Source organism: Excalfactoria chinensis, chromosome 17 (genome assembly GCF_039878825.1).
Source record: "Excalfactoria chinensis isolate bCotChi1 chromosome 17, bCotChi1.hap2, whole genome shotgun sequence".
In the NCBI taxonomy this organism is placed as follows: Eukaryota; Metazoa; Chordata; class Aves; order Galliformes; family Phasianidae; genus Excalfactoria; species Excalfactoria chinensis.
In genome coordinates, this window is record NC_092841.1 from 5434330 (window position 1) to 5461733 (window position 27404).

Here is a 27404-nt window from a genome sequence, read left to right on the forward strand (position 1 = left end):
ACCCAGCTATGAAAAAATTAAATGACTTTGTGCCTCTTCCCATACTTGCTCTCAGTAACTATGGAAACTACAGTCAGAACTCTGTAGAATCAGCAACTGTGCTGGATGGTAGGTACTTCCTAAGTTCCCTTGTCTTAATTTCTGTCGACAAAATGCTTAGAATTGTGTTACATGTATTAATACTTAATGCAGTATGAAGCCCTTAACATGAGGGGGAGAAAAAAGACCAAAATACTTCTCAGTTTTGTGACATGAAGGTGCAAATTGCTCCCAGTCAGAGGAAATAAGTGACAGGAACTGAACCTGTATGTTCTCCGTTCCAGATAGTGTCTCAAACTCCAGGCTGTATTTGACCTGCTAGCACAGGTCAGCCCAGGATGCTGGTTGTCAGGAGAGGAGGGTGCCCAGATGTCTGCCGGTGTACACTGTGTCTGCACACCAGTCAGGGAGCAACTGTCTGTCATTTCAGGTACCAAAAAATTAGGTAACCGTTACAGCAGGAAGCTCAACCAAAGCTGTTTCTGCAGTTAATGCTGAGTTAATTTTCCATAGCTATGCAGTTAGGAGCACCCTGAGAGAGGATTAATGCTGGTGGCAGGGAGAGTGTCAGTGCATGCTGAAGCCATCAGTGCTCATCTTGTGCAGGAGGGGTGGTGTGCTGCTCTGTCAGTTCCTTCAGTTGACACATTTTTTTCACTGTTTTCAGTAGGGTAGGAGTGAGAAGCTGAGGGCTAGCAGAGTTACTTAGACATACGTGGTATATGTGGTGCACAAATGTGGTAATTGAAATGGAAAGAGGCACAGAGGAGGTTGATTGCCAAGAGTGGAATAGGAAGATTTCAAAAGTATATTTTGAGAATTTGCAAGAGCAAAATAAAAGCCTCCTTTTACTCAGGTGTAGTTGCAGTGGCTTTTGTGACAGGCTGGAAGGGTGTCGTTTTTATGTATTCTCACAATTCTTGCTTTAAAATAAGAAAAGTATTTCTTTACTACTTACTTTGGTCCATTGTTACTGTGGAGCTCGGTAGAAAGCAGCTGTGTCTCTCTCAAATTGTCAGTGGTACGTGGCAGCCCCTGCATGGTTTAATTTCATCATCAGTGCATGAAGGGTATTGCTTAGCAATAAAGGCATGTCATGTAATAGTATTACTTTTTAAGTCTCAGACAATTTCTGCCCAATTCTAATTTTAGACGGTCTTTTTCATTTGTTACCAGTGAGCGCTTTCTAATTAAACTTATATTTAACAAATGCGTCAGGGAACGGTGCGAGATGACAGTGATGGAAGTGGGTGGGTAGCACAATAGATGGTGACAAGAGGATTTGATCCAGTGAGGACAGGAGGAGACAGATGAATTCCAGAACAGAGGGAGTAGTAACCAGGGGAGCAAGAGAAAGGAGGCTGTGAAAAAAGAAATGATTCAGAGCAGGTCTGTGCAGTGAAGTGTTCCAGGCTGTTCCTACTTAATCCTGCATGCCTTGTGTGCAGAGGATTGGCTTTCTGAAGTCAGAACGTGTTATTCCATGTTAGTGAAATTAGCTGGAAGAGGACAGTGCTGATTCAGTACAAGAATGTGCTCAATAGAACACTTCTATGAATTTAGCTTTTGTAGCCTGGGAATGAACTTAGGAACCAGTATTAGAATATAATGTATGTAAGGCCTTGGTGCAGATTTCTTCTCCAGCTATGGACCATTTCTGTTTGTATAGTAAATAATGTCTGTTGTGAAAATAATTCTGTGTTCTTAACCAATCACAAACAGACAGTCATGTTAACAGTGAATATGAGAAATAGAAAGCTTATGGTTTTCAGTGTAAGTTATTAAATAATGCATGCTTTCTAGAAGGTTTTTATTACAAAAATAATGAGTATTATTTGAAATTCCTTTCATGTCAGAATTGCAGGGCATGCAGTCTCTCTTGGGCATTCTGCATGCTTAAGAGACATTCTCAGTTTCTTACCAGTAGTTGGTGCAGCTGCACAGGATCAGGCCAGTGCCTAGCTAATGGATGGATCATCGGTGTTCCCTCTGGGCTAAAAGGATTTATCCAAAGGTCAGTGGATTTCTGTCAGTTGATAATGGCTTATGTACCTAACTGTCTTCTACAGCATACCTTAAAAGAACAGCCTCCATGTGCTGAAGCAGACAGACTCAGCACAGCTCAGTTCTTTGCTGTATTCTTTCCGTTCCTTGAAAAGGAAGTCAGAATATTTTGTGAGGATGTTACTGTACAGTATGGTGACTTCTGCTGTTTCTGCATAATTGTTCTGTTGTATGCATTTGCCATCAGCTAAGCAGAAGAAAGCATTTTATTGCCCTCATTAAGTGTGGTGTGCTTATCTTGAACTTACACTACTAACCTCCTGCATGAAAACAGGCCTCAGCTAGACTGCTCACTTCTCATTTTAATTACAGTATTAATACTTGGAACCTACAGGACATAAAGCTGTATTTAAATGGAGGATATTAGTAGTTAGTTGTAAAGCATGCATTTTTTTGTTTTAATGGCATTTCTAAAATAATGTTTGAGGAAGGTGATTCTTTATCCATCCTGGAGACACCTATCAGTAACCTCAGTGCCTGGATGACTGCTGCTCTCACTTGAGTGCATTCTAGGAAGAATTTGTTCAAATTTGGATTTCCTGGTTCCTAAGCTAGGAATAAAAGTACACCTACATCATGTCTGATCCCAGGTACTGATCAGAGGTCAGGTCAGTCTTGTTTCCTGAAATAGGCCATCTGACTGATCATTGCTCATATCTGAACATTTCCATTGTATCCATGCTGTTTCCAATAACTCCACCAAGTTCTTCATGGGCAGTTATTAGAATAAAAATACTTTGAATGGTTCATAATTTCAAAATTACTCTCCTAATACTGAACTGCCACTCAGTGCCCTGTATTTGTCTTGGTAAGGGATGAATAAGTTTGCTGACATAGATGGGTCAGTATCGTATGATCAATAGGAAATGGAAGGTACGAGGTCATCTTTCACCATGCCCTGTGTAGCCAAAATAAGAACAGTCTTTTTCCTACAGCTTGGTTTCTAGGAACACTGCTGACTGGAGAGAAGCCACTCTGCCAACCATGCTCTAAATTAGCATCAATCGCAATTGCCAGTATTTCCCAGATGTCTCCACTTGAAAACTACTGACTCCATCCTTGTTTTATTAAATCACCACAAACAAAAGAAAAAATACTTTCTTTAGAATAGAATTTGATATGTGAAAAACAAGAATGGAATGTCCCCTTAGCAGAGTATTATTCATAAAATGGAGTCCATTTGTTTGTGGGGGGAAAAGCACTTGAAATGCTCTAAAGTGGCACACAAAGAAATGCCAGACATGCATATTCTCTTCTGGAAGCTGTTTTCCTGGACCTCTAACTGTTTTTACAGTTAACTTGCAAATAAGCACTAAAATGTAGTGTATATTATTGGCTGCCTCAAAAAACAAAGAGCCATTTTATGCCTGAGCCCCACTGACCACGCCTGACAAACAGGGATGAATTTTCCTCCACAGATTTTTGCATAACTCACACAGGAATTCCTCCACCACCTTGATTGATGATATAGTGTGCATCTTTTGCTCCAGGAGAGTTGTCCTGAGGCAAGAAGGATACATGGGCAAGATCTTTCAGCTCTTTTGCCCTGTACAAGTTTATACTTTGGCCTAATGTTTGTTGTTCTGTTCACTGCAATCAGACAAGTATCAATGCGTTTTCTTTGTCCTGTTGAACTAAAGAAGTGAACAAGATTGCTGAGATCCACACTTTATGTGGTAGCAGAAGAAAATTTGGTTAGCCCTGGGGATTCGTTCCCTCTCTGCCTTAAGCAGTGGGAACTTTATACAGTGGTTGCTGCAGCAGGCATCTTGCAGCTGAGAAGGCAAGCAGTCACCAGGGATACTGCCTTGCTGCTCTGTAGCAGCTGCAGCAGTACTGGCACATACAACAGCAAACAGTTTGTTGTTTTACTTCTTTGCATAAAATTATATACTTTTCCTTTGCATTAAACCTAATTAGATGCATATATTCTGAACAAAATAATACTAGGTTATAATATACTTTGGTTCATGTGCTCTCTAGGGAAATTATTTATTCTATTTGGGCAAATGGTGCTCTGGACGTATTCCTTTTGTTTTGCATACATCGTTACGTTTGCATTATTACCTTCTTACCTTGCAAAAGACAAATAATTGTACAGATCTGAATAGCTGGAAGCCTTGTATTTTTTTCTGCTGTAAGGAAATAATTTTTAAATACTGCAAATCTGACTTTTAAAAGATTATACATGCTGACAACTACAGCTAGGATCTATTATTTATGCAGTTTCATCAAAGCAATTCACAGAAGAAATTATAAACATGTAGGAAATCTAAGACTGCCACGGGTTATACAGGCTAAATGCTGTCTTCCGGACTAAGTTTCTGACTGTTTGAGCTCCTTTACCTCCCATTTACTCCAGGTGGAAGCTTAACAGTCTTCCAAAGCAAGTCCTAGGAAAGACAACAAATCTGACCCCAGAGGGTGTGAAAAAACACAGCAGTAGCGAGGAGACCAACTTATGAATGATTCATGGAGAAAGTGAGCTTGAAGTAAGTGAAGATGATGTCTGGGGAGATAGAAGGCAAAACATGAGAACCTCCTGGCTACCATGGGAAATACTAACAATGTAGAGAAATAACTATAAATCTCCTGGTGTGAGAAAGGCATGAAGAGAACAGTGGTCAAAGACTAAGAGTTAAAGAGAAAAAATGTGGGAAATGAAGGCATTAAAAAATATGAAGGTGGAGCTTTGAAGAACACGGAGATTGAGTAGGATATACAAACTAATGCATATTGAGTCAGAAAGGCAAATGAAGCTGTAGAGTTATCTTAAGAGTTTCATTTACAGCTGACGAATGTATTCACTATTTAGGAAAAGCAGTCTTTCAAGGTTGAGAAAAGAATACAGAGTGTCGGTTATCATTGCTACCTACGTGCCAGCCTTTATTTAGAAGGAAGAAAATGAAATAATTTTAGACAAATTACCAGCGTAAAAAGTGTAATTATCAGTGATGAATGAAGCAGGTGATGTATGGGATCAGAATGAGCACAGAGTAGATGCTGAAGTTTTATTCTTAATAAAGCAAGTGTGTTGTCACTTGTTTTGGATGTGTGTTTCATGCAGGAATGAGGAAAGTCTGGGAGAAGATGGTAGCAATTCAAGGATGAATCTTATTCCCATTTTTATCATTAGAAAATATCCAAGTTGAATAAAATTCCCACAATCTATGGGAGGAAAGGGAAGAACTAGTGGTGATGTCTAGTGTATTTATAACTTAAAAACATCCTTTGCTACTTTCCTCTGTAGGAATCAGAACCTGAAAACTGTTACACAGCAACTGCTTTGTGTTAAAGGGAAGTGGCTGTGGATTATTCCTTCTCAAAGGCAGTAGATGGAAAGTTCTGAGGGCCAGATTACATAGACTTATGCTGAATTGAAAACATGAAGCCATTTGAGATAATTGGGAAATATGAGGCAAAAGTGAGAGGAAAAATGCGATCAATGTGCTCTTTCTTTTTCAAGCTGTACAAAACTGATGGCACTGCTCTATGAGAACCAGTTCTCAGGTCACCCATCCGAGTTTAGGTAGATGTGCTTGTTATTTGTCACATGGTGTCTACATGCAGCTGTGATTACCTCTCAGCTGGTCTGTACCTGCTTCACTTGCCAGTGCTTCTGTAGCTGTGATGAACTTTGTTTCTCTTTGAGAACTGAAGCTGCTCCTTTCCCCATTTTGAAGACGAATGCACTAGAAACAAAGATGTGACAATTTGAGAAAAGGAAGTCAGTGCTTTGATGAAGAATTTTCCTCCCAGAAAATGTCTGCACTCAGGGCATGCTTTGGTATGAAGAAGATTTCAAAGATAATATGGTGTGTGCAAGCCAGCATGTTTTCCAAATACAAGTTTTAAATCTGAAGCAGGCTCACAGATGGTTCTAATGAGCTGGTCTTTGAGATAGGCTGTGACTTGAACAAAAATAGTGGAACTTATAAGACAGTAACATTTCCAGATGACTTTTAAGCTAAAGCTCTTTGCAGAATAATTTTCATGCATCTTTTAATGCATGTGTATTTCTAATCCACAAAGAAAAGAAAAAAGGGATTTTTAGGATTTTCTTTCTCTTATCTTTGTTACAGCACAGTAACACAAAAGCAAACGTCAGGAACATTTTTGCACACTGATGCTTTTTTCTCCAGCACTTTCCAAGCTCTATAGTTGGTTTTGAATATCTAATAACTTTAAAAAAATTCCTACAAGAACTGAATGTTTTGTGCCGTCGTGTTAGTGCCCTACTAAGAGTACTGCTCATCTTCTAACCTAACACCAGAATCTTAGACTGCATTTAGAAGATTAGCATGGCTGATAACTGCAGTTTTATAGTATGTGTGAAAATGTCAACCTTTCACAGGTATTCCTTAATTTATGCTAAGTTTTGCAGTATGAAACGCTCCTAGAAATGTTCGTCTAAGTCACAGAATTAAGCTCTTAGTAAGTTAACCTTTCTCAAGATATGTAGCTATAAACAAGTGTACATCCACATGTGTGCCTGCACTCATTTTTCCCTGAATGTCTTGGAGTCTAAATTTTCAATTAATTGTGTATAAACACAGAAGACAGTGATAAACCAGACAGCAGAGGATTTGATTCTATCCAGACTCCTACTTCATACAGCCATCTGAATGAAAAGCCATAAAAACAAATTAAAACAGACCTCAGTAAACCACAGGGTTCTTTTTGCTGACATTATAAAGGTGGGAATTACAAGAAAGGTTGAAAAGACTGAACTGCTGCATTTCAGTTTGACCAGACTGTCAGCTTCTGGAAGAGAAATGTTAGTAATAAAAGTATCATTGAGCGGTTCAAATCTTCTTAGTGCAGCAAATATTTATTAAAATGCATTGCTTATATTATCATCTATAACAAAAAGAGTAAGAATTTCTTTATAATCTTCTCATGAAATGCCTTGAACTTACACCCCTTTAAAGCCATGTGGTCCTTGTGTCACCTACATTTTGAGACATCTTATTTATTTCATTGTAGGTCTACCGTATGGATGGGAAGAAGCTTATACAGCAGATGGAATCAAGTACTTCATCAAGTGAGTATTTCTGAGAGGGAATGGATCAGAGCTAAAATAAAATCCCATCTAACTGCATTTTTAAACCTAGAATTAACAGGAGAAAAACAAGCAAATTATCAAAAGCTCTCATGTCTCTAATACACATCCTTATTACCAACGTCACTCCAGCAGTCCTACCAAATGTCTCATTTGCCCTAGAAGGTGGAGTTCTGTCTGCTCTCCTGGTTCTGCAGTACTCACAGCATGGTGTAACTAGAAAGATAGTTGTTTTCAGGTCACCTCCTGTCCTGAATGGTATCTCAGGGAGAGCTGCTTTAGGGATGAATTCAGCCTTTTCTCTGAGCTATCTGCAACTACAGATGACTTTTTTTTAATGTAATCACCTGTTCCCTTCTGTGGGAATCAGTTGTTCTGTTGCTGTAAAGCGCTGTGGGTTTTCTTCCAGAATATAGTGAGAACTAATTCATATAATAGTTCTGTTATTCTCTAGCAAATAGAAACAATTGCTGAGAAAATATAGTTCATTCTCCATTCCATATGCATCATTAATGATTGTTTAATAAATAGCGAATTATTCCAGCTACTGGAATTCACATACTGTTTAATTCTTACAGGTATCATGAAAACACTGTTTTGCAGGGCAATTTCCTTGGTCTCTTAAAAGACATAAAAGGCAGCAAATCTTTGCACTGAGATGCCACTTTTATCCCAAACTCTTGCAGAAGGCACAGAAATAACAATGAAGGTTATATATTAGCTGGTGAAGAAAAGCAGGAAGTTGGGTTTTTTTTGTTTTTTGGTTTGTTTTTTTTCCCAAACGCTGCTCTGTTGTCCTTGACTCATCCCATGGTGCCTGAGGCTGCGTGTATTAAAGCAGACATGATTTGTTGGGGCTTTTTGCAGAGGTTTTAAACACACCACATACAGCGGTGCATTCCAGCTCTATTCAAAGGGTGGCTTTTATTTTCAGACAAGTATAAGTTACTAAATGGGATTTGTTAAGAAATAAAATTGTAGGCAAATAATTTAGGAAATCAAAGTAAATCAGCAGCCATTTTCATAGCAGTAGAAATAAGTACAAGAGCAAGTATTAAGCAGAGCACTGTTCACTTGGTCTCCATCTGTTGATATGGGGAGACATTATGGCACAGTTGGATGCTTATGGGGGGTGCTGAGTTCTGTTCTGGGAAGAGCACTTGGAATACAGGCTTATACAGGCATAACTGGGAACTAAGCTTGAAGAATGAATTATACAAATAATAGACTAGCTACAGAATAAAAGAAATCTAACACATTTTTTTCCTGTTTTTTTACCAATGTTTTTCATTCAAGTGCTTATATGGGTTGCAAGTCTCTTGTTTCTAACGTAGTTCGATGGAGATTTCAAGATAAAATTCTACCTAATGTTGAAAGTATTATCGGAAAAATCCTTTTCGAGGAGGCAGTTGCTTGAGCTCCATCTTTGTCAGCTCATCCTTTTCAGATAATTAGACAATTCAGATAATTAATTTGTTTAAATGGGAATTAGCTGAATAGTTGACAGTTCACTGTCCTGGGACTGTAACCTTGTTCTCTTTGGCTGTGAATATCAACGCTTTTATTCTTTGGTGTTTAGAAGATCCAAAGCCAAGAGGAGCGTAAGAATTATTTAGTAGTTGCCTGAAGTTCCATTGTGCTTTATTGTGCCATCAACTAGCTGAGTCCATAAATCTATATGCTATAAATCTAATGTGGTAAACACCCCAGAATGGAATCTTAATAGCACATAAGCTTGAGACAGCTTGCTGTGAAATTCCCATAAATATCTCTGAAGGGGGTGTAGCAATATGAACTGCATGAGAAATCAGAGTTTAAAAGAAGCAAACCAGCTGGCTTGTGTTACACACTGAAGTGAAAACCCACTTATGTGAATAAATGACATGAATAAAACATTTACAGGGCTTTATTCCTAAGGCACTGAACTGCTCTCTGTCAACTGTGGAAAGCATCATCTTGTCCACCCGTACGTACCTTCAGACAACTTTTAAAATCACCTCTTTTACTCAAGAAATGATTTCAGGTTTCACAGTAAATTGTTATCGATCAATCAGGTTGCCAAGGATTGGTCACAAAGTGCAGGCAAGTGTGAGGAAATTAGTTTTAAGACTGCTAGTGTGTTATAAACTCACGTGCCTCTATGCTATGCTAGGCATTAAGGTCGTGCATATGGATTTACCATGAACTGTCAGGTAGCAGTGTAAGCCTATCTGAGTTCTGTTTCAGTATGCATTACAGAAAAAGCAAGTTTAGTGTTCTACAATGTAGTATAAAATAAGTTATACTTATTTTAACTGTGAAGTTATCAAAAGGACAAAAATTATGCTAGTAGGCTAAAAGGCAGTGATCAACTTCATTGCTAATGTAGCTCTGCTCTCCTGCTGAAGAGTGAAAGTTGAATTTGGCCCCAGATGTTTTGAAATAATCTGATATACTTTACAGTAACAGAGAGTGCAAGCATTATTTCATTTTGCCTGTCAGCAGTACAGTCCTTCATTCACATACAGCCCCAGATTCATGCCCCCTCACATGATGTCTAGTAGAAATACGTGCCTGCTTCTTCACTACTTTACCCTTAGTATTTCTATCCTTGTTTACAGCAGTGAATTTGTTTCAGAAGGGTTAGGATTTTGACCTTATTAACTTAAAGTGACGACTGAATGTAGCCCAGTGGGTTTTTCAGCAGTCCGCTGCAATTCCAATCAGAGGAGAAAATCCCAAGTCTAGATCAGAAGGAATCTCTGGATGTCGAGTCATCAAACCTTCTGTTGAAAAGTAAATGAGAGTCCTGTCAAACCAAGCCCTGGATGTTTCCAGTGAGGAAGTTGCCACCACCTATCCAGGCACCCTATTCCAATGTGGACCTGATGATGTTTGAAGGTCCCTTCCGACTGAACAGCATACCTGGGACACTATTATTCTTCCTCAGAAAACCCATCAAATTAATCTCTTCCATCTTCCCACTACATTCACCTTTAACATATGGCAGCTCTGTATCATGAGACTGGCACCTATAATTAGGTAGGGCCTTGCTATTCTCCCTCCCACTCCCACCCACTGCTTACATATGTATACGGTTTGTAAGGACCAGCTGTGAATTTTGCCCCTGTAAACACTTCTAACTTTTTAAGAGGACTAGGTTCCAGCTATTCCATATTAACTGTTATTTTTCTCAGGAACATTTGTCTTAAATTAAATTTGCCTGAAAGACACACAGAAGTTTCCAAAGACTTTAATGTTTTGGGATGCTTTCTGTTAGATGAATTAGGGCATCTGGAATTTCTATCTTATATTAAAAAGGAAATGGTAACGTTTGATTTAGGATTACTTTTCATTAATTTACCTAAAAATGAGAAGCTTCACATTGAAGCTCTGCATACTTCAGTGTGACAGAACAGGCACAGAAGGTGCTCTGACAGCATGTCAGTATAACTGAGAGTGGAAGATAAGCAATACTTGTAATACAGATTAATAAAAACACACAGTGTGTTCTGGTAGCTTTTGAAATCATACCTAAAAATTCACGCTTCTACAAAAGGAACTTCTTTAATCATATTCTAGTTCTTTTGGTTTTGTACGGAAAGGGGCCAACATTAATTCTGTGGAAAGCTGGGCATGCACAGAAACTGTTTATGGTTTTATGACTCAACTAAGAATAGCAAAGCATGTGTGATAAATGAACTTCTGTAGCGTAAACAGTGAAGCAGAGCTAAAGGTATCGTAAATGGAAAATAAATCACAGTTGATTTTACTCAATTGAAAAAACAAACCTGTTCCTTTTGTAAGTGCACTCTACGTATCTCTACTGCATTACAAAGGACCCAGAAATGTAGCACATTCATGTGTTTGGTTTTTCCTCTGCTATTCCATTCCAGTATGTACTATTATATTGCAAGATACTAGTTGATCATAGGCAACCTAGGAAGAAATCAAGTTCAATTAAGATCAAATTGTAGCAGAGGTGATCTAAAAGTAAACTTCTCTGATTCTGTGATTGGATCGCAGGGAATTCTGTTAGTCTGGGTTTCACTAGTTGCACAGTTATGAGAAAAATAGCTTCGGATGTGCAACCAGGAACCTTGGCTTTGGATTTTATGATAACATGAGCTCGTAATACAAGAATGTTAAGATCTTAAGCTGCTTTTGGTTGGGTATTTTTTTTCCTTGAGAGGCTGTTTGTTTTTTAATTTCAAGAACCAAAATGGAGAAGCATTCTTTCAGCTTCCACAAACATTGCTGCGTCCAGGTTCTGACATGTCCTACGAAGCAGCTGTTAACATTTCAGTAAGGAAATACTTAAAGCTGAAATTACTGTTTTGCTCAAGCCTTGTAAATTCCACAGAAATCAGTGCAGTGATTTCTGTTGCCTCTGCTGGGTAATTCTACTCTTAGCCTGGTGTGATCAAAGCTCTAGTTTCCACCTATTTAGCAACTTATATAAATAGAACTGGACACTGGAAAGTTCAGGCTCCCAGGAAGTTTTTCTCTTCTGGGGCATTTATGAGCTGAGTCAGTATTGGGATGCTGCGTTTGGGGAGAGCCATCGGGGGCAGAGCAGTGCACAGTAAGGGTTTTCTCAGGGTGTGTTTCTTGTGAGGCCTCGGGAGGCACTGGTTGACACAGCCCTGCAATGGTAACAACAGCTGGCTACAAGTGGTGCAAGGTGGAATTCAGGTCAGGCTTGTGAAACTGTGAGAAGTTTGTATATCCTGTCACTCAAACCTTTGGGCTTATTCAGCCTTGGCTCTGATCCTATTTTTATTACTGCTTTCATTTTCGATTGGCTCATTAGTTTGTTGTTGGTAATTTTTAATGATAGAGCATGCCACTTCGATGAGTAAATCTTCCTAGTGATAACAGCCTTCTGAGATTGCTCATACATTTTCCTTAGTAGACAACTGTTTTATCAAGGAATAAATAGTGAGTCTCTTCTTTCACTTTATATCCCTCAAGCTTTAATTACCATTAAGCCAAACCTTCAGTCCCTGAGGGACATTAAAGAAAACATAACATTTATGGCACCTTAGGACACAGTGACAAGTGCTCTCAATCTTCCTGCAGCCAAGGAAAGGTAATGTCAGTGCGGTCCTTCAAGACCGAGCAGCTCCCTGGGAACTTTCATACACTCTATGCCTTAAAAGAGAGTCCACTTTTAAACCAATTTTAACAAAGGAAGGAAAAAAGAAAAAAAAAATAAAAAATGAATGTTTAACTTAAATAATCTGATTTTCATAAATATAAGAAGCCTTCCTGAAATGCCTGCAGAAGTAGGTTTGTATTTCCTCTTGCTCATATTGATGGCCCTAACACACACAGTGAGGCTGTATTTCTAATACAGGAATGTTCTGCAAACCAGTAAATCTGGGATTATCTCTTCGGACTGATTATGTCAAAGCTTTTTAGCTACAGCACTTGTAGGAAGCTAAAAATAAATAGAAGAGGGTTTATACATTTATTCTTTACCTAAATCATCTGTGCATATTGTGTACATTTTCTTACAATGTCTGTCTTTTTACAACTGCTTTTTACATGCTATCTGAACTTAGCATTTATTTATAAGAGTTATTTCCTAGTAAGGACTTTAACAAAGGATTTAAAGCAAACTGTACTACTGGAAGCATGGGATAAAGTTTACTGCAAGTTTAAAAGAACTGAGTTCTAAGGTATGCAGCAGGTCAAGGCATGCTACGGGTAAATATCAAATGAGAAAAAAGAATTCAAAAATAATGAGGTTGTTATTTAAATTCAGTAATGGGTTGCTGAGGAATGGCTTGATAAAAGGCAATATAAACACTTAGAATGGTACTGCAGGCAATAAATCTTGCATTGGCAGTGAATAAATGAATAGAATCTAGTTCTTGCAGCTCCCATGATTCCTCAGGTACTGGAAGGAGTCCTGTCTTAATGCAGGTAGATGCAAAGCAGTCTCCATATGCATAAGGCAGTGTGATGGAACTCTGACCCACGAAATCCTACTTCAGCAAATCAGTTTCCATTATCAGATATTCTTTATAGTATTCTTGAAGATAAAAATGCAAACTTCTCACCTGAAAAGGTAAATCTAGAGTAGTTTCATTACAGCACTTCATGTTTAGCTAATCTTATGCACCAGAAATGTGAATAGAGGCATGAGCTTTAGGTACAGTCTGTTAGTAGTTGTGAGACTTATTGAGCAGAACTGTCTTTTACAGTTTATATTATATAGGCCATATTTTTCAGCCACTTTTTCTAATGAACTTGTATTAAAAAAATCATCTTTGCACTGGCTTGACTATAAAAACGGTGAATTTATTAGCAAGATTTTTTAAGTCAAAAGAAGCTATTTCCTTTACCAAGAACACATTATTCCAGAAGGGAGAAGAGGCTGTGTCTTGCCCACACACAGTATGGCTAGCATGCATGCTACCGATTGTAGGGTGTACAGTGTTCTCACCCTCAGACAGTAAGCCCATCCCATTTATCTGTCCTTACCAAGTTTAAGCAGGCTCTTTCCATTCATATGGAAGTTTAACAAAAATATCAAGCAGCTCAAACTGCTTTTCAGGTATAGGGTTTAAGCCTTTAACAAAACAATGCTCCCTTTTATTACTTGCATGTGTGTGAAGGCTGTGGGAGCGTCGACAGAATTTGTTGTACAAGACATGCAAAGTACACCCTTGTTTGGGTTTATTCTTCAACTTTTTTTCTGCAAGAAATATTAATGACGAGTATTCAGTCAACTGCCTCTTATCCACAACACCTTACTCGCTAACTGCTATGATGGCAACGTTAATACTCCAGTGTTAATCTAGAAAAGCACTCTCTAATTCATTTGGAAGTGAAATTTTCCAGATTGTAGCATCCAGCACTCCTCATTTTGTTTGTAAAACCTCCTAGTTAGAAAGACAAAGAGAATTCAATATTTGAAAGCATTGCATTGATAACACAGGGTCTGAAAATGGTGGATATCATCTGGCATTTCTTGTTCCAGAGATTGGTAAACCTTCTAGATTGCTAATAGCATTTCTTTCCTTTTTTAGCCACGTGACACAGACAACATCATGGATCCATCCTGTAACAAGCGCACTAAGCTTGCTCTGCTCTGAGGATGATGACAATGGAATAAGAGAGACTCCGGGATCCAAGAGCCACTGAGGGCATCTGCTGACTGAAAGTAATACGTCTGATTTCTGAACATTAGATAGAAGCAGCACACAATTTTTCTAATGTTCTCTAGTCTAACATAGTAGTACCCAATAACACTTCTCCCCATGAAGTCTGAGGGAGTTCTGCTCTTTATTTATGTGGCTTTATTCTTGGGTACCTCAAAAGATGCAGGCACTGCAGAAGTCTCTCTTAGTCTGTAACTTCCCTAGCTGTGTAGGGATCAGTTGTGTATCTTAGGACCCGATTCATGACTTCTGTAGCAGCAGAACTCCACTGACTGCAAGTGAAACTTTCCATATTGACCAGCATGACAGCCACTGGATACACTTCATGCAGTAAATTCCACCTATTGGTTTGCTGGAATATGCAAGGTCTGCTTTTTTTTTAAGACCAGCACTAGTGAGTGTAATGCAGATGGATGCCTTTTGTGTAACTACTGAATAATCTTATTTTTATAGAAGAAAATTGTGAATGAGTTTTGCTAACAGAAATTCGGCAGTTACAAATTACAAATTGCAGACCTGATTATTTTTATGGTTGGGTTTTAGGAAAATGAATCTTTGATAAGTTATCAAACAAAAAGAAGCAGTTTTGGTAGAGGACGCCATACTTGGTCAACAATATGTGGCAAGAAAGAAAATTATTCTCCTTCTGTACTCTGCTAAAACGATACATACGTGCATCAAATACTTCAGTAGAAGCTGTGAAGTTTCAAGTACAATGAAACCTGTGAAACCACCTCCAGGATCAGCAGAAATCAGTCATCTCCTCAAAATTGGTCTTCAAGTAGAACAAAATCATTTTGTAAACATTGGTGATGATTTAAAGAGGATAAAGAAAATAACAGGGTGCTACTGCGATCTAAATGAACAGGTTTCACTGCACCTCAGTAGCACAAGATATTTTACATCTCATTATTCACAACACGAGATATGATTCCAGCTTTACAAATATATGATTCAATGCTATATTTTTCTAGAGACTTTGTGTATGTATTTTATATATATATGTATATGGTAGGTGTTGACTAATGAATGAAAGAATGATCTGAAACTTTGCAGAAGCACTGATGGATCTCCCAAAAGACAACCCTATTACAAATCTTCAGGCCAAGGAGAACAGTACTGTAACTGAGTATTTGGGTAAGGGATGGTGCAGCTCAGAAAGATCTGAGGAGGAACGGCTTATCTGGGGCCTGGTTTGTGCTTACTAAGCTCTATATATAATTCTATTGTGGAGAGGGAGGGTTTCCAAAATGAGATTCAAACCAAAAGGGGAAACCTCCAAATCAAACCTGACCAATCACAGGAGGCACCAGTATCAGTGTCAGCTGCCCCTGTGGAAGGCCAGAAGTGGAAATGAGTGTCCTTACATCTAGAACAGAAAGAAGTGGAGGAAGAAGAGGAAGATCCAGGCAAGGGTCCCTCCTCAAAACCACTACCTCCGAGAAAGGCAACAGAGAAAAGTAAGAGACATGGAGAGTGATGAGGAGGGAGTAACTGCTACCAGTATTCACTGACCCCTGAAAATGACTGAAATCCAGGGCACAAAACTGTAGCCTTAGAAGTAATTTGGATGCTTTATGACAGGAGCTTTCACTTCATACTTCCATGATAGTCAGATTGCATACAGACTTCAGTTTTCCAGTTCTGCTCCAGAGAGGCTGAATCTCCACTTGACCCTCACAGTCTTGATTTATTCTGCGAGTGGCTTTCTGACAGCTAGCTGAGTGTTCTTCACAGGAGAAGCTATTTAGGGGCAGAGACTATGGATCAGGCAGACTTCATCTGAAGAGGCTTTATAGAGACCTAGCAGCAATTTAAAACTGTCCTCGTGTTGGATCAGCTAGAGGAGGACAGCAATGTACAAACTGCTTGCCCTTCCTGAAGAGCTGGTAATGATCTCTTGCTCTAAGAATGCAGCGCACAGCCTGCTGTGCACGAGAGGGGAAGAAATCAAGGCACGATGCCGGTGTTCTGCCAGCTCTGCTTACTCTCTCCACCCCCAGATGAGAACATTTCAGAAACATGAAGACTGTTTCTTTTCTCTTATAAATTTGCCTAGAAATTAAAGCCATTAGAAATAGATCTCTACATCTATCTAGCTTTCTCTCTGGTAAGCATTACCTCTTCAGATAATCCACTAGTTCAGCTGCTCTGCTGTTGAGGCTACATTTTCATACCTAAGATTTCCAAATGTTCTAATCTATTTTTGTATGCTGGCATGCTTGTTTCCTAGGATATTTCTCTGTATCTCCCCTTGTCTCTTCCTTTCTGTGAAGTATTTTGTGAAATTATTTTGATTAAACTGAACTATGTATATTGAGAAAATGGTTCTAGGATAACTTTAGAAGAATTTGTAAAGAACAGTTGTCAAAATAAACAGCACTGTAAACATTGGCTTCCCATTCTTATTGCAGAATTTAAAAAATGATGGGAAAAAAAAAAGTTCACTTTATACCCTTTCAAATAATGAACGTACAGCTTTAGGAAGGGATGGCCATAGGGCCATAAATAATCCCTTTATCTTTTGTTTACTTTCCACATAAAGGTGACAATGAAAAATACTCTTCTGGTACACACTGGTGTTAATCTTTACCTGAATATTTGCACCATTCTGCCCTTCAAATACTGCAAATACTGTCACATCAGTTTAAATAGAGGCACCTGTCAGCTCACACTGGTACCAGCTTTACAGTGATGTTTAGCAGCTTAAAGAAGTTGATGGAGTTAATGGGAATTAGGTACCTAACCTACTTAGATGCTGCTATAAATGCTGCTAGGCATGTTTAGGTACCTAAATATCTTAGTAAGTCCTTCTCCTCACAGCCTACAATGATAGTGTACCAAAAATCAGCTACTAATGAATAAAGCCTGCCCTTTGTCCTCTCTAACTGGCTTTGCCTTTCCCTGGGGATTGATTTCACATAACACTAAAAATACCAGCTGTCTCACAGGTAGTTCCATCCAGGTTCTTTTTGCATTTTTGGTAGCTTGACTATTCACTGTTCATTCCAGACTTTTTTTCCCCTAAATGTTGCCTAATGTTGCCATGGATCTGGTAGGTTGATATTTTTGTAACATTCTTTTGAGATAAATTAGGAGTTAGGATGGGAAGCTAAAATCCAATGACCAATACTGATTTTGTCACCATAGCACAGTACCCAAGTCAAATCCAAACTACTTGAAGCTGTTCATTCAAAAGGAATATATGGAAAACAAAAGTCCAGTGCACACCTTCTTCCCAATTATGCCCACTTAGGAAGTTATCTGGGAAGTTTGCATATCCCCTGCAGAGTTTGCCCCTGAGTCCATAAGGCCATCTCTGATTTTGGACTCTGCTTTCAAAGATATTCATCCCTTTTAAATAGCCTCAACAACAAGAGATGAAGTGAACTAACACAGAGTCGGTAGTCTGATTTTACCTGAAGATCTCTTGGGTAAAAGAAACCATGGAAAATCAGCAGTTTGGCCAGAGTTTGGATAAGTCATGATTTCACCCTGACTCCCAGAAGCCACAAATTCATCAGAAGTGCCCTTAATCTCTTTTAAAGTACCCTGCTCTCTACCTATTAAGCAGTCACCATTTCCCTATGGCCCAATTATTATTATCATTAAGAACATTCCTTGCTCTCATATGCGAATTCTTTAAAACATGATTAACATAGAAAAAGACTTAAAATGATGTTTGTGGTCTAAAATAAAAAAAGTAATAGCATCAATATGGGAAAGAGACAATCTTAGCATCGGGATTCCTTCTCATGTTTTCATTTGTACTCCAAGGAGGATGGTAAAACATCACCATTCCTTTCCAACTACAGTGGCCTCAAAAATCTCCAAGAGCCCTGAGCTCTCCAGGGATGTGAAGTTTTCAGTCCCCAGGCAGCAGGCTGAACTGCGTTTATTAATCTCTATCCTGTGCCACCAGGGACTCTAACATTAGGTACTGTAATTAGTCACCATGGGGGTTACAAATTCCAAGTCAAAGACAACTGTACATAATTGATGTCATGGCATGAAGAGGAGCTGATGAGCCCATTAAGAAAGCTGCCTGTCACTCTCAGAACATCCTGTTCCTTAAAATTAAATACAGAACGTGTTGTAAAGGATAAAGGTGCAGAAGAACAGGAAATAGGACTACCTGCAGAGTTAAAGACTGATGGTCTTTTTATTTGGCTATTTGGAAGATGCAACTGAAAGGAAGCGTTTTATCATTAAAGGAAAATGTTTAAATGCAATTAATGTTATCTCGTTCATTTCTCTGCCTGCTCATTTTGGCATGTAGTACAGTCACTTGAACTTAACTTCTCAAAAATACCTATGTGCTTAACTAGTTACAATTCTATGTGCTGAAGTAGCAGCTAATATGGGCTACGATGTTCCAAAAAATGTTCAGGTTCCTGCAGCACATCATGCTGCAGACAAATTGGAAAGGTAAGTTGAGGGGCATGACGCTGCTGGGGGTGCAAACAGTGGCATGTAGGAATGACTGACTTTAGTAGTTCGAGTTGCCAGTGCCATCACAACATCCACCTGCTGTTCTTCTCCTGCCCTTTTCACTGTCATCTACTGTGTTTCTGAGGGAAAGACTACAGCTCTAACACATCCCAAACAGGTAAACTGAGCCTGCAGTAATCCCAAATACCTGCGATAAGAAGCATGGCTCTGCAACTGAGGCTGAAGGCTTTGAGAGCATGGAAGGACAGTGAGTCAGCTGGATGTACGTGCATTACGCCATGTCCCTGCCAGGGATGGCACCTAATTGGATTGCTTAAATGCGACTTCTGTGTCTCTTGATCAGAAAGCCAAATTAAGCCTCAACAAGTTTCAAACAAATCCCTACCTGAAAGTTTCCCTGGAAAAGAAACTGCTGATCGCCAGTGCCATTTCAGCTTTGCCCTAGAACAGAAGTGACATGAAAACTCCAAAACCACTGCTTTAAAACAAATAAGAGAAGCAAAGCACAAGCAACAGATCTGCTGAATTCCTGGGTGCACTGAACAAAATCAGTCATGTGATAATGACAGGATTTTCTAGAAGACCTTTTAGGCATGCAATTTCTGTATTAATCTGTTCAGAAGTCCCTAGAACATCTGTTTCTTCTCTAAAATGGGAGTAACAGCCACTATAACAGCCACTTTTTACAGTGCAATGACAGCTACAGATGAAAGCATGGTAATTATCAGTAGTGACTACTGCTTGATGAAAGATATTCTTCAGAGCTTTTCTGTCAAGAATTTTTTTAATCTATGTGCAGACTCTGGATATGAACCTCAGCCACGACTACAGTTCATGCAATTCTGCGAGAGGAGAGAGGATTAAAATCATAGATTACAGCAGGACCCAGCTGGATTCAAGCCTTTTGAATCCAGGTCACAGGCAGGGTAGGAGCTGCCCCTGCAGCCCATCCTGACAAACACTGGGCAGGCAAGGCTTGGCTGCACAGCCTGCACTGCATTCCCTGCACTGTGCTCAGTGTCATGGCCTCCTGGCAGAGCTCAGCAGCTCCTCCCCTGCTGCATACACCTGCTGGAGAAGAGCTAAATCAACTGAATTTTGTGATTTTGAGAGGAACTCCTTTAAGTGTTGAAGAAAATCACAACTCCTGTTATCTAGCATAGAAATTGAAAGCTTTTTTTTTATTTTTTTTTTATTTTTTGCTGTCTCTGCTGATGCCTGATTATAAGGGGCCCTTTGAGTGCTGAAATGTGTTCTCTAAATGAATCAAAAGTGCAGTGTTTTGTGTCTATAGCTGCAATGTGTGTCAGAGCTACAAAATCCCATCCCAGGAACTTGTACCTATTTTAGTTTTTGTAGAAGTTTACCAACAACTTCAAGGACAGCAAACCTTACATTTATAGTAAATCCAGCGCTACCTTTTCTGAACAGACATTGGCACAACCACGATGGCTCCTTTTCAGACCTTTATGGCATAAACATAGTGTTCCCACATTTCTTTGATTTTAAAAACCAGTCAGTGTGGCATTGAGGTGCAGTACCAAGGGAATTTCAACAGCCCAGTGACAGTGAACTGTTTCAGCAGACACTACTCATGAGCCACTAATCCTACAGTAATAACACCTGACTGCCTTCCAAAGAACTTCAGCACAACTCCTAAGTAAACCAGGCTTATCTATGGGTAACCCAGAGCAAGCTGTGCTTTCTTGTAGGCAATATGCACAGAACTTCTGTTCAAGCCAGACTGATCCTGCAGCATAGGGAGAGCTTTCACCTCTGACAGAATGAAGACAGCTCAGCCTCACACAGCCTGGAAGGATCACGCCCTCAGGACCTAGAGAAGCTCTCAGCAGTTCAGGCTTCTTTAAGGAGCAGAAATCAGCCAGCTTGTATCCATGGTATCTAAGGAGGCAACTCATGTCACTGCTAAAAATACAAACCTGCTTGCAAAAAGTATATTCTAATAAGATCTGCATTTGTACTGCATTTGCACAACAAGCTTCTGCTGAGATTCCAATTCCAAATGCTAACATCACATAGGGATAGCTTAGAGAAGCAGGAGACACAGGTGTAACACAGCTGCAGCTCAAGGAAAATCTGTGCTCCTGGGGCTCTGCCTCTCCCTTTCTCTCCCACCTGGAAGCACTTGGGGTTGAGCACTGTGCAGTCTCCAGCTTAGCTGCACTGAGCAGGACACTGTGCTTCTAACAGCACTCAGCCCAAGGCTGGGTATTATCAGGCATTGCTGGGAGCTCAGCAAATCAGTGAGGAAGCTTCTCTGTGTATATCTTCAAGAGCTTAATGCAGTGGCAGCCAAAGTATTTGCTCCACATAGAAATGAGTAACTGAAACCTCTCTGACACTGCTAATGCTTTCAGCTATTAGGAAAATAGTAATGCCACCTGGAAAGAAATACAGCTGCAAATGGGATAACCATTAAATAGCTGCATGCCAGACTATGGGGCTCTTTCCTGGGAAGCAAGAACAGTACAGCAGAGAAGCTGAAAGTTCCTAGAAGCAGCAACCAGCGTCATAAGGTAAAGGTATAACTTTATCATCATGAGAACCTGCTTCTCTCTCATGGTTAAGAAACATCCCTTAACTGGCAGAGGATGGGGAAGAAAAGTCAGAAAAATGAGTTGGTTCAACACTAGGTAGCTTTGACAAATATTAAATTGATAGACAAGCACTTCTCCTCCATCTAGATTCACAGAACAGAAAATCTAACAGCTCTGGTAGTTCTTTGTATGTGCCATTGTAAGCCTTGTGATACTCATAAAATGGAAAAATAAATCATATTGGATTCCATGAGGAACTCCATTACCGTGTATCTTTCTTAAGCTCACTAACTTCACAGGATATCAAATTTCAGGTTAAACCAACCTAGGTTAGTTTAAATGTGTACCAGTGCTTTATTTAACAGTGAAGTATGGATAGACACTATTTCAGCATTGCTGTGAACATCTGTTCTGAGTTACCAAAATTCCAGCTGAAAAACAAATATTTCCACTATAAATCAACCAAAACATTATCCAGAGTGTTGTAACAGATGCGAAATGATTCTGGCTCGCTTCACCCTGTGGTTTGGCTCTTCTCTTAAAATTGCTGTGAATGTATTTATTTACACACTTCAAGAAATACACATCTGAAATGGCTATTTAAGCTTACTTAGAACATGTCTGATGTTAGTTCAAAGCTAATGGGCACTTGAGAGACTATTCTTATTAACTACAGATGCCGCCATTTGACATAAACTCTGCCTACAGCTTTCCACATAGACCTGCTCCAGAGCAATCCCTGAAGCATTATCCTGCTCAAGTATTCCGAATGCTTCAGTCCAGCAGCTCTTGAACTGGTGACTTGGAGTTGTGCAAGGGGGAGTACTTGGGGTTTTGATTCCTTCTATTTTGCTGTGCTTTGGTGACTTTGTTTGTTTTTCCCCCCATTTTTACACTGCTAATCATCTGTAGTTTCATGAGCTAAATGACTCAGAAGCGATATTGATTTAACAGGGATAAAAGAAATGAGATTTGTTTACTAAGCATTACATTTGGAAAAAGGCTTTGAAAGAGGCTTCCTGGTTAATGGTCTGTTTGTGAATAAAATGGTCTGTTTAAGCAGCTGTTGTAATTCCATTGTTTAATTGCAATAAGCTGCACCTGAGCAACTCTAATTAAAGGTGCTTCCCTTTCTAAAAAACTTGGTTATGTTAGAGAGATGTCAGCCCAGGAGAGAACAGTAAGTAGCGCACCAAAACCTTAAAAGCAGGAGAGAAAAATGTCTTAGGTTTTATTCCTCTTTCTTTTCATGCTATGCACTTTGGTGGTGAGTGGAAGAAGCAGTGCTGTGTTTTGAGGATAATGTTTTGTAGTTGTTAATGATTTTCTGTCCTAAATGCTTGGAGGAAAACTGTAGGCTAAATTTAACAGTGCCTTTTATGATGGTTGGGAAATGGGAGCTGCAGGCTAGTTATCCAGCCCACAAACAATAGGAACGCATGGTCTGTCCAAAGACACCATGGTGGCAAATGAAGTACTTGAGGGAAGTAAAAGGGAACAGCTTACCCTGCCATTGTGACTGTGCTGTATGTTGGACTGGAGTTTTCAGAGTCTGCGTTGATGTGAACAGAATTCATTGAGAGGGCTTCAGCCATAAGCACTGGTATTAATCCCTGTCAGAGATCTCCAGCTTATTATCAGAGTGTAGGACCACGTTCTCCAAAGGCAATCTGTTAATTAATGCATAACAGTAAAGAAATTCTGCCTAAATTTAAGCAGCATAAAGATGTATATTTAGCTTAACAATTCTATTTGTAAGGAGATTGAAATGCGTATTCTGTATAAAAGACTGCAGGCTGCATCTCTTGTACGGCATTATATATTTGCTTTATATATTGTTAATTAGACCTAATTTAGGCCTTCAAAGAAAAATCTCATTAAAATTCTGATTAGTGATGCTGGAAAGCCGCCATCTAAAAAACCTCTATTTCTTCCTTTGATAAGTTTGAAACAGCTATAGCAAACAGTAAAAATAAGATCACAGCCTTCTTTCTTATGTCAATCAAAGTGATGTATTCTCCAGGTCAAAGCCATTTAAGGGAAAATACAGAAGGACGTCCTTATTTCCTTGTATATATGCTGTTGCATGGCCATAAAATACTGGTTATGTTTATGCCCTTTGGCAATATAAAAATGAAACCCACCACTGCCTTTGGAAATGCTCCACTGCGAGGTAATTAAAGATATATGTTCTTAAAGGCTTAAAACAAATTGAATGGGAGTAAAATGAATGCAGATCTGTTTTAATGTGAAACCAGTTATGTCTGATGACTTCAGAATAGGTTGTTGCCCAAGGCTTTCAATATAACTCGTAGTCTAAATGCATAACCAGAAAAATACAGAGGCAAGAATTCTTTAGTCCAGATATAGATAATTATGCATCTACATTTCCACATATCAAGGGCTGATAACTTTAAAATACAGTATTAAAAAAAGGTAAAAGCAGAATAAAGCAACAAAAAGCAAACATTTTATGGTTTCTTGTGTCTGCACGAACATCAAAGGTTTGTATGATGCAACTGCCAGCTACCATTGTAACTTTCATATTTCATTTAAATGCACAAAAATAGTTTTACAGAACTGAACATGTTTGAAATGGCAACTGTTACATATCTCTCTTAATGCATATCTTTTTCCATACATGTCTGTCCTTATAGGAGATGCAATAATCTACTCAGAAGATGAAGCAGGCAGCAGAGCTTCTGCAGGGGGCTGCTGACCACAGCTGAGGGAGAGGCAGGACTTGCACTGCAGCTGCCCAGGATCTGCTCCTTGCACTCTGAGCACAATTCCCAATGTGCAGCTGCTCCATCCTGCATCACAGCAGGCAGCAGCACCGGAGACTGCTGAGGAAGAGCCAACAAATAGTTATGGGAAAATACCTCCACTTCCTTTTGGTAAACACTGAGCATACAACTGAAATCCAGATTTTGGATACTCAGGATTAGTAAAGCTTATTCAATATTTGGAAAACCATTTTAAAAATCCAAGGGTTTTTTGTTGTTGTTGTTTTCTTCCCACCAAGCCCTTTTAAACCATAATCTTTAGAGATCTAATCAGTTGCTGCATCAAGTAAAGGAAGGAGTTGTGTGCACAGAATGCAAGGTACATTTGCCTCTTAAAATGGTGGTCGCTGTTCATTTCTGTATTGCTTTTTGTTACTTACAAATGTAGGTTTCAAAGTACAGGAAAATCCTTGTAGACTGGTATTACACATATTCAGTGTATTTATTCTGATACTCAGATAAATGAGAGTGGAAGAACATTTTGGGGTGGGGAGGAGGGGTGGAATAAGGGGGGGAGAAATCTCACCTGCAAGCCTTAATGGATCCAGTTCTTTAGGATAAACTGCACACAGGTTAGTAACCAGCACTCCTGCACTGCTAGCTGTTCTTTTACAATGTGTGCTGCTATGATGATTCTTTCATAAAAAGACATAGCATGACTTCTAATGCCTTTGTTTGGAAGGTCGATTGTTGTCTGCAGGACTTGCCCCAGTTTTCCAGCAGGTCAGGCTTCCTTGAGAATGTAAAGAGGTTTATTGTATTTCTGCCTTCTTAATAAATACCACAAGATTAAAAACTGGTTTTCTGTAATTTTTTTTTTAAGAGTAAAGTCTGGGAATGAGGTGACTGTTACAGCATTGAGCCCAGAAGTACAAGAGATCCCAAGCTTTGGGTAGCTGCCTTGCAAGTCTGGAGTCCAGGGCACTGGTCAGAATTTAGTGGGTGTTTGGTATGAAGTTTTACAAATCCAGATCTGACAAGCCTGAACATGCAGAACACTTGAAGCTAAATTCTGCCTGACCTTCCCCAGCACCATGCCTCTGGCAAGCTCGCTGAAAGCAGCCATTTGAAGTCAGAGAAATCTGGGTCACTGACTTCACGAGAAACTCTGAATAAGGAAGAGATGCTCACCTTTCACTCCTTCCTCCTGTTGCAGCTCTGCCTGGGGATGGGATGTTTCATTCTCTGCTTGTGGGTGCTCTTCTATCTCTAGTAAAACCAGCGCCAAGATCCAAAATCAAACAGCCTAAGCACGTAAGAACAGCTATTTCTAACTGCCTTCCTGCTGCATGCGAGCCAAAAGTGAGAGAGGAACAGGAGCTGGGCACAGATAAAGGATCGAATTGTTTCTCCCACTGACACCAGCTGGGTGTTACCCTTGGTCAGATCAGTGTCCAACTGCAGGACAGGCCTTTGTGGCTCGTCTCAGCCCAGCTGTGTCATCTCATTTCACCAGCTCGTCACACCTGTGGGGTCTAAGCAATTCACCAAGAGCACCGGGTGCTTGAAACAGTCCTGAGAGGCTGGTTAATGCTTGATGACATTATGGCTGCTTTAAAAAATACAGCAACGTATTAATTCCAAAAACACAATCATCACTGAGAGTAACACTCACTGAGTTCAAACCAGGTCAGCTGTCCGTATGGGTACATGTATTTGATCTACCGGTCAGGACTGACTGTAGACGTTGGCAGCAGGGATTATCAATCTTTCAGCTCCCAGCACATAAGCAGTGACTAGTTATTGTTCTGAGAACTGGACCGCTCTTTATAAGACAGACTCTCCAGCCGCTGCCCACTCGCAGGGCCGAGGTCCCGTGAGGTGAGGTGAGGCGCGACGCAGGGGGCGGGCCGGGCCGAGTGGAGCGACCGTTGCGGCGGCTCCACGCTGTGGCGCTGCTGCGGGCGGCGCGCGGAGCTCCGCGTGCTGCGATTGGCTCAAAGTAGGTCAGCCCGCGCGCTCACGTGACGGCCCCGCGCTCCCTCCTCACTGCCCCCCCCCACCCCGGAACGGGTCTCGCGCCCCCAGCTGCGCTCCCGCCGGGCCGTGCCTTAAAAGCGACGGTGTGTTTGCAATTGTCTTTGTGAGGGAAGAACTGCAAAGAGAGAATAAACAAACAAACAAACAAACAAATCTTGGGAAGATTTGCACGTGCGCGGCTTGCTCCGAAAGTCATGCCTCCCGTTTATTTCCATGGAAACTGGAGCAGGTACGAAGAGGACGGCAACGCTGCTTGATAGAGCGCGGGGTCACGCGGTCACGCGCTGCCTCCCGGTTACTATGGAAACGGCGCCGGGCCCGGGGCAGGCTGGAGGAGCGCGACGCATAGACAGGACCCGCCGCCCGCCGCCATCCCGCTCCGCCCCGCCGCGGACACCGGCCGCCGCGCGTGCCGCTGAGGGGGCGCGGCCGCGGCGACCCCGCCCCGGGGCGGCGCTGAGGGCCGGAGCCGCCCGCCTTCCCCCCCCCCCGCGCCAATGGCGGGGCCGCGCCGCTCGTGACGTCAGCAGCGGCAGCGCCTGCACATGGGCGCGCGGCCGGGGCGCGCGGCGCACAGCGGGAGCGGCGGTGGCGGAGGAGCTGCGCGGCGGAGGCGCTTCTCCCGCTCCCTGTGCCCGGCGGCCCGCAGCCGTCCCTCGGCTCGGCATCGCGACCCTCGTTTCGCCGCGGCACCGCCAGAGGATAACGGTGAAGGAGCCGCTGCCGCGCAGCTTCGCCCCGAGGGAAAGCCCACCATGTCGCGGCCGCTCCCGCTGAACCCCACCTTCCTACCTCCCACCTACGGGGTGCTGAAGTCCCTGCTGGAAAACCCGCTCAAGCTGCCGCTCGCTCACGAAGACGGTGAGGCCTCCCGGGCGGCCGCAGCCCCCGCGCTCCCCCCCGCCGCCCCTCCGCGCCCCGAAATGGCGGCTCAGCGCTGCCCCCCCCCGCGCGGTTCGGTACCGGGACGGCTCCGGTGCGGTGCCGGGCGCTGCCGCCCTGACCCAGCGCTCGGGAGGGCTGCGAGCCCCGGTTCGGCCTCAGCCCCGCAGCGCTACGGGAGCAGAGAGCCGTGAGGGGCCGCGGGTCCCGCAGAGCCACGGGCGGTCCCGGGCCGATCGCAGGCTGCCGGCTGCGTCCCTTCGGGGGCTCCCAAACGTCTGAGGAAAGTCAGGTGTCTCCCTACAGCTCTTTTTTGGCATCGCTGCTGCTGTAGGGATGGATAGGAAACAGCGCTTGAACTCTTTTTTTTGCTTTGATTCTACCCTTGAACATCAGCGTAGGGCCAGTCAGACTTTGCCGCTCTGAGTTA

The 27404-nt window shown here is 41.2% G+C and overlaps 2 protein-coding genes across 7 annotated transcripts in view; both read left to right on the top strand.

Moving 5' to 3' along the window:
- Positions 1–16710, top strand: part of STXBP4 (syntaxin binding protein 4) — a 46198-nt gene extending 29488 nt beyond the window's left edge. For 4 of the 6 annotated variants that reach the window (XM_072351844.1, XM_072351846.1, XM_072351842.1 and 1 more), the window contains 2 exons: positions 7090–7147; positions 14185–16710. In XM_072351844.1, coding sequence (XP_072207945.1) covers positions 7090–7147; positions 14185–14299 — 173 coding nt within the window. In that variant the 3' untranslated portion in view covers positions 14300–16710. The remainder of the gene's footprint in view (positions 1–7089; positions 7148–14184) is intronic. The other 2 variants (XM_072351845.1, XM_072351843.1) reach the window with 2 other exon arrangements.
- A 9897-nt stretch (positions 16711–26607) lies between these two features.
- Positions 26608–27404, top strand: part of HLF (HLF transcription factor, PAR bZIP family member) — a 29446-nt gene continuing 28649 nt past the window's right edge. The window contains exon 1 of the mRNA XM_072351732.1: positions 26608–26953. Coding sequence (XP_072207833.1) covers positions 26638–26953 — 316 coding nt within the window. The 5' untranslated portion in view covers positions 26608–26637. The remainder of the gene's footprint in view (positions 26954–27404) is intronic.